The sequence below is a fragment of the Seriola aureovittata genome, chromosome 11 (assembly GCF_021018895.1).
Source record: "Seriola aureovittata isolate HTS-2021-v1 ecotype China chromosome 11, ASM2101889v1, whole genome shotgun sequence".
NCBI classification, from domain to species: Eukaryota; Metazoa; Chordata; class Actinopteri; order Carangiformes; family Carangidae; genus Seriola; species Seriola aureovittata.
This window is the reverse complement of record NC_079374.1, coordinates 12584757-12592743: the sequence shown is the minus strand read 5'-3', so window position 1 is coordinate 12592743 and position 7987 is coordinate 12584757. Positions and strand designations below refer to the sequence as shown.

Below are 7987 nucleotides of genomic sequence, written 5' to 3'. Positions count from 1 at the left end.
TGTCTGCTTGCACATTCATGCAGATGCGATCATACTGAACATTTACAGTAAAATTCAGATGATCTTATTCCAGCTTTAAACACATCACATTTAGCACAAGACACCCATTCTTTGTTGCTATGAGGAACCGGAGATCAAACATTTTGAATTCAAACTTGTATAAGAAACTCAAAATGTGGTATTTGCACATTTTGCAATACAGCCCTAGGCATGTTCTGCTGCTGCTATTTGTGCAGCTGTGTGAACACTTTGGGCATTAGATGATTATTTCATTTATACATGAGAGAATTGATCATTTAAGTTCTTAGTCAAAATGTCTTTGGGTGATACTGAGTAAAGCAAAGGCATCATGAAGTACGAACCATGCCATCTCGATGTTGATTATGTAACACAGCCGCTCTCGTTATTCCCCATTTGCCTAATTGAAACCATCACAATGAACACTTGAATTGGATATTGTAACTTCAGTAATGCTCTCAAAAATGCCAATGGGGTTTTGGGTAACATTTTCAAATCCGTCCTCCATGTGCACTATGACATTTACTGCTATACCACAATAAGGGTGGAGGGAAGACAGAAACAAGGGTATATCAAATGAATGCATATCTTTTATTCATCAGCTAACAACTAAAGAAACAGCACACTGTAGATATATTTACCCCACATATTCCTAGTTGGACTGCGTGTTTCTGCAATACGAGACCACGTTTTTGCTTTTCAGAGCTGATGCAAGTTTGCATGGAAATGCTGATGAAGTGTTCTATTTACAAATCAGAGGCTGACATAGAAAATCACTGTTTCATATGAAAACCAAACAAACAAAAGCAAACATAACAACAGGAATACAAATAAGACACTGACTGGACTGCTTCTTCTCTGCAAATTCAACATTTGCACATATACACAGGACAGCCACATTTCAATTGAACATATTTTTTGGATCATCAGTATTTGTAGTCTCACGTGGGACAAAAAAAAAAAATTCTTGAATTTGGTCGTTGATTACAAAAAGATGAAAGAGAAAAGACATTATTACAAATTGGTTTTATATACAGTTAATGCTGTGTTTCCATCACACAGTTACCTTTGCAAGATTCTTACTTAAATAAAATGTTAAAATTGATCTTCGTAGGATTTCCCTCTGAATGCACTGGCAAACTACTATTATTTGCCCTGCGTTGATGTGCTATTCACTCATCTGTTGCATTAGTTTGGTCGTACAAAATTTTAACCTGACATTTAAAAAAGAATCATTGTAGAACTGAAAAAATGAACTAAATGCCGGACACTGTTCATAATAATAATTATAATTATAATAATAACATTTTGTGTGTATCTGTCTGTGCATTTTTGCAGGTTTACAGTGTTTTCACCACTAACTTCACAGCAACATTTTGATACAAAAAAAAAAAAATCCTACACATTTCAATGTACAAACCTGTGCAGGCTTACATCATGCATCACTGTGTAGATTTCATTTCATTTGTTCTGAGGAATTTCCAATGAGCAGAGACAGGTCAGGTGACAAAAAAATCACAGGATGACTCTGATCATGTGAAAGGCAACAAACCAAGACTGTATCCTTGATAAACAGCGTGACTAATGCTGCAGTGTAATACTTGGTGACATGCTGACAGGGTCCAGATACACCATGCCCTCTAATTAGCTGAGTTAAGATGACAGGTTCAGTGCATAATACTGCATATGATGTGAATTTACTCTGTGTATTAAACTCTCAGGGAAAGTCACATTTCTTGGCTTACACTATTGACCCAGAAATTGGTTAGACTGCATTATGACTGGATGATGTGCTTACTTTCCTTTAGAGCATAGAACATTTTCATGCATAAAGATGACTCCATCCATTCAGCTGCTGCATTCATTTGTTGTGCTTTTCAATCTATTAGCTAAAGCTTGTGCGCCCCTTCACACATGTGTAACAGTACCCATCAATTCCTCCTTAAAAAGAGAGAAACAGAGACTGCTATTTAAGTCAAAATTCCACACAGCCCTGCACCAAAAAGACGAGACAAACAATGCCAAGTAATAAGACAGTGCTTTTCATTATAATGCAGTACGTACAAATCCACTCCAGTATTCCCATGAAAACACATGTAATTAAAATTATCTGAAGCTTTAGAAAAATGATGAGCTGTGGGCATTTTGTACAGATTGTCTACATATAATCTATATCTATGCATAGTGCAACATTTTTTTTTATACATGTATTACTTGTATGTATGCAGTTATCAAACCTACTTCTATGGCTATATGCACGTTACCATGTTGTGCATTTTGGAAAGTGACATCATTGTTGACCTGTAGAAGTCAATAGTGCATTTTTTCTTAAAGAAAAAAGAAAGAAAGACGAGGAAAAAAAAATCGATATCCATATTTGTTTGTATAAAAATATGCAGTCATTTAAAATATTTTCATATGGTGCTGAGGCCCATATAAAATTTGAATGATTTTCAGCTGAATTCCAAACAGAGGGATATGGAGATGTATTTAAATCTTATTGTATTGTAAATATACTCAGATGTATTGCAACTGCAAGACAGTTGCAGAAGTATTCAAACATATGATAAAGAGAACAGGTTGTAAGGGTGTGTGTGATATAACGCAGGACTGTGTTTTCATGTACCCCTTGTGGGTTGCATATATTATCAGCTGATTCTGAAGTGCTTTGGTCGTGGTACAAATGAAGACACTGATTACAGTATAGTTCATCAATTATGAACATGAAGTGTGTTTTGAAGCTGTGAGCATTTGCACATATCTGTGACAAATGTTATACTCCAACAGTTAAAGCTAATTATTTCTGTTATAATACATCTGAATACATCTGAGATTCTAATCTTTTAGTTACAACATTTCTGAGTACAGTTACAATACTTTGATATTCAACCCAATACTAGTGCAACATGTGTCCATAATCCACAAGTGAAGTTGGTTTGTAGATGGGGAGGCTTTCGGGGGAACACCACTGATTTTCACAGATTACCCTGCATTATATGCAGTCGGTTGGTTCAGTATATTTTAAGGATATGCTAATTATTCTCGTCCAAATCTGCAAACACAAGACCAGGGATTTACTGGCTTTATGATCTGTGGTTTGAGTCATTGCATTCGAATGTATTTTATGAGCTCATGCTTTTAATATTATCATCCCAGAGCTGTGCACCCAGGAGGACTAACTACCTCTCTCAGTGGCTCCATATTTCACTGGAGCACAATATCTGTACAGATGTAGAGGCTACGTGACTTTCATCTACACCTACACACAGGTGAGATTTACTTGCGGAATAAATTTGATTTAGTCTCATGTGAGAGTTTCACTTTGAATAAATTTGAAAAGACAGAACTGGGAGTAATACATTTACAAAAACCCGGTTTATTTTGGGATAAGAACATATCATCTGCACGCTTCATTGACACTTATGCAATGCAGCTAATTTGAGAGTAAAAGCTCAGTCTCACATTATTGTCAGTGAAACAGCTCCAGGATGTATTTTATTATGGGTTGAGTCATAACAGCCTTGAATCTTGTGGTTGCTCATTCGTATTTACAAATTTTAACCAGACTGTTAAACACCATGGGGATAAAGTGTGAAGTGATACTTTGAAATGAGTAGCGTTCCCCTTTATTAGTCAATTCTGTAAAGCATGATTCACAGATATGCATACTGATGCGCACATTGCACTGTACTAATAAAGGTGAGAAATTAGTTTAAACATGTTCTGATTCCTGATTAAAATGGACACATTGCACCAATGCATCCACTCTGACCGTCCAGGGGCCAAGTCTCTTAAAACTGTGTAAATGTGGTTCGTTTTTCAAGAACCTCAAGGTAATCAGGATCAATGTGAAGCTTTGCTTTAAGTTCCCAGTACTCGCTCCTGTTGGGCTCCACATAGACAGTACTTGGTGCTGTACAATAGAGTATTGTCTGTTGTATTCTCTCTGGGTGCATGTATTGATGCCGTGCATCAAAGTCTGAGGTATACTGACTCGATGTATGCGCTGCATGCCTGCATGGTAGCGTATTGCTGTAGCGTGTGTGCTTGTCAGGCTCATGAACGTCTCTGTAGTAACACGGATCATCTTGGTGAGGGGTGGAGGGTTTGTTAAGCGGCTCTGGAGTAGTGGCACTGTATTCTGAGCTTATTACATTACTGGCTGCCTCTTCATCTGAGGTACCCAGAAAGGCGCCGCTCAACTCATCAAAGTCTCTAAATCCATCCACTGACTTGCTGTCCGTCGGGGTGTGGGCTGTAGTTCTGCATGTGGATTCTGTGGTAGGTGGGATGTACTCATACACATGTCCAGCAGATGTTCTGACTTTTGGGATGGATCCCTTTTTGTAAAGGCCATACTCCATATTGAGAGAGCTAATGCAAGCATTCATGGAATTATTCTGCTCATTTTGGCTCTTTTGGCGTCTCTTTTTCATTGCCACAAACAGTCCTGCAGCCACAAACACAGACACAATGAACATGAGGAGAAGGGCAAGAATCATCACAGATAAAGGAATGGCACTGTATTGTGTGTCAGAGTCCAAGGAGGTTTCTATGGTGATAGTGCTGCCAGGAAAAGATTCTTCAGAGGGTGGGATCATGGAGGCAAATATATCAGAGTTATTAGGGCAGAAATTAGCTGTCTTAATGTATCTCATATCTTCCCCAGCTAGTCTCTTGGGCGAGCCACAGATGACATTGTTTACAACTGTGCCTGTGCTAAGCTGCTCCAGCCACATCTTCAGCTCCAGTATGCTACATGAGCAATCCCAGGGATTCTCAAACAAGTCGACTTGCACCAGTGCTGTAAGCTGATCCAGCACACCACTGACTGGCAGATATCGCAGATGGTTGTTGCGAAGATTTAGTCTGGCTAATGTCAGGCCATTAAACGTTCCCACTGGTAAAGTTTTCAGGAGATTATTGTTCAGAAAAAGAAGCTGAAGTTTGGGCACGTGCTGAAAGGTATCAGGAGCAACCTCTTTAATGACATTGTATTCTAAATATAAGAACTGTAGGCTCTCCAATCCATAAAACACGTCAGCTGTGAGATGGTCTATCAAATTCCCGTTAAGGTAAAGTCTCCTTAGATGTGTCAAATCGCCAAATGCTTTGTCATGTATGCGAGCTATTCGATTGTTACCGAGGTGAAGCAAATCTAATCCGGTTGCCTCAATAAAATCTGATCGACGCACCACAGGGATGTAATTACCTGTGAGATACATCTTTTTGGGATTGTAAGGTTTGGGATTTAAATCAGAGATATGCTCAATCTTTCGCTCCTGGCAATTCACATTCAGGCCTAGGTCTGAAATTTGAAGATTGCAGGTGCAGGCTGTCGGGCAATCTAAAGGCACGGGGGATTTGGTCTGATATGATATAATTTGGCCATAATTTTGTGGTTTATTAGATGGGACACGAGCAGTGGGTCTTGATTTTAATTTGCCTGACTGTCGAGGTGCCTTGGTGGGTCTTGATGAGGACCGCGCAATCCCAGATGAGGTGAAGGAGGCTGTAACTAGAGCTGGCGTGGTCCTGTAGTATGCATCACTGCTCAAATGTGGCAGGGGTGGCATCTCATATTCAGCAATGGCTCTCCTCGGGCACAACTCCTGTTTTGAGACCTCATCAAGATCTCTCCCGTGAAGCCGAAACGGGAACTCGCAAACAACATCGCCGACTAAAGCTGTGTATGATATGCTCTCCAGCCAGGTTTTCAGAGCAATCAGCTCACAGGAACAGTTCCACGGGTTCTCCTCCAGCTGTAACTCCACAACGCTGTTCATGTGCTCCAGCAGACCTGAGTAGGGAAGCACTTTGAGCTGATTCCCCCTCAAGTCCAAATGAGTCAGTGGCACAAACTGGAAAATGTTCACAGGCAGAGTAGATATTAAGTTGTCATTTAGAATCAGGACCTCCAGATGTCGAAGTCTGCTGAAGGCATTTGGCGCCACATGAGTGATATAATTATAATCAATCTGTAGATATTCCAGACTTTCAAGGCCAAAGAAAAACTCTTCCTTCAAGGCATCAATTTTGTTATTGTTGAGATGTAATCGCTTTAATCCCTGAAGTCCATTAAAGGCTCCTGCTTCAACCTCAGATATGTCATTATTCCCCAGATGTAATATTGTAAGTCCATTGTACTCAACAAAATCATTGGCAGACAGCTTTTTCAAAAGATTCCCTGTAAGCAGCAGATGATACTGGGAGAAGTACACTGGGCTTATGTCTGAGAGACTTACAATCCCTCTGTTTTCACAGCTCACTGTAAGTATCCCCTCTCTCTCCTCACAGGCACACAGTCTTTGACATATTTCCCCATAACTGCCAAACATCTCAGCAGTGCACACTGATGTTGCACTCAGCAAAACATATGAAATCCAAAGATGCATTTTCCTGCAAATGACGGCCGAGCTCACAGTCCTGCTATTAGGCATCCTCAATGTCATCTAGAAATAAAAGACATACACCGTGATGTAAAACAGGCAGACTGCAAATGAAAGCAACTTCCACACAACAAGCTGTAGCCTGCATGGAAAAAAAGTCAAAGCTTCATTTTTGCTGTTACCCAGGGGTAACTTCTGGCTGTGTGGCTGCTGATTTAAAATGGCTCAAACAAAGCAGGACAGAAAGCAACTCCTGCGAGCTATGTAAATAACAAAAAAAGCAAGGTCAAAGCGAGACATAAGCACAAAACAATGGTCTGGATCCGCTGTGAGGGGAAGCCATATCGCGTTTTCTTGCTTTAAACATAAAAAAAATAAAAAAATAAATAAAAAATGCAATTAAATACTGGTTTGAATTTACAGCTATGTAAATGACAGAAGGCTTGCTGATATTCTGCATCACAGTGCACGCCTTGTTAGACACGAGGCAGCCTGCATAATTTGTGTTTAACTACTGGTAGACATACATACCTCACGCTCATTGATGGAGATGTCGGCTCGTTAGGTATTTCAGCGCATCTTTTATCTTTAATCCGACAAAACGAAACAGGAAACAGGATCTATTCGGCGCGAGCACGTCCGTCGTCTCTAATGCACTTGAGAGGATGAAAGAAACGCTGATCAACCATAACTGCCAAATGCTTCTCTTTTAGCACGCCGTGCCGGAGGAGACACAGCTATGCCTGGTAACAAAGTTGCTTATTCTCTCGCTCTCTCGCTCTCTCTCTCTCTCCTCTCTGGACGCTCACGCACGCACGCACGCACACTCACTCGGTGGTCGCGAGGATGTCAAGTCATTTCATGCACAAAGAATCAGCGCACTGGAGCATCATGCCGAGATACATTCCCCAAAAGATGTTGACCTACCTACGGAAAAGATGTCCCGTCTCTCCCCCCCCCCCAATCCAAAAAAAAAAAAAAAAACCAAACAAAAAAAAAACCATCAATAATTTACCGGGCAAGGCGCGTTCCTGCGCTCAAACGGTTTGTTAAACCGCTTATCATGTTATTCACTCTAAAAACAAAACGTTACATCAGCTTTTCTTAATCTGTCAATCCTGTAACAGCAGGTGTCAGGAGAGCGGGAGGAAAAACCTAAAACATTAATGTTACTGAGTTTTTATTTTTCACCTGCAGGAAGTGGATCTGTCCAACATCAAAGTGGCTGTTTATTTACATCCCAGCTGCTTCTTTCTTTTTTTTTTTTTTTGGGTGGGGTGGGGGTGAGGGGCATCCCACCTACAAAAAGCTTTTCCTTAATACACAGTGGAAGCTCTTGCCCGAGCAGACTGTTAAACTTTTGCCAGCCAGAGGTCAGAGGTTGTTGGTTTATGGGTCACTCTGAATATATTGTCGATATCCAGGCAACAGAAAACAGAAAAACCCCTCCAGTGAACTGTCACACTGATCCCATCTCAACTCATCAAGAGCAGCACTTAAGTACTTATGGGTATAAGGCCTGTGCAGAACCCCCTTAATAATCATGTCATCCATTTCATGATACATGAGCACAGTGTGCC

General features: G+C 40.4%; 1 protein-coding gene across 1 annotated transcript; it reads right to left on the bottom strand.

The window, feature by feature from the left end:
* Positions 1 to 590: 590 nt before the first annotated feature.
* On the bottom strand, positions 591 to 7346 carry slitrk5b (SLIT and NTRK-like family, member 5b). Its single transcript, XM_056388582.1, has 2 exons — positions 6939 to 7346; positions 591 to 6470 (listed from the first exon to the last, which is right to left on the bottom strand). Exon 2 carries the CDS (start codon positions 6468 to 6470, stop codon positions 3810 to 3812), a length of 2661 nt encoding a protein of 886 aa, XP_056244557.1. The 5' UTR covers positions 6939 to 7346; the 3' UTR covers positions 591 to 3809.
* Between the last annotated feature and the right edge of the window lie 641 nt (positions 7347 to 7987).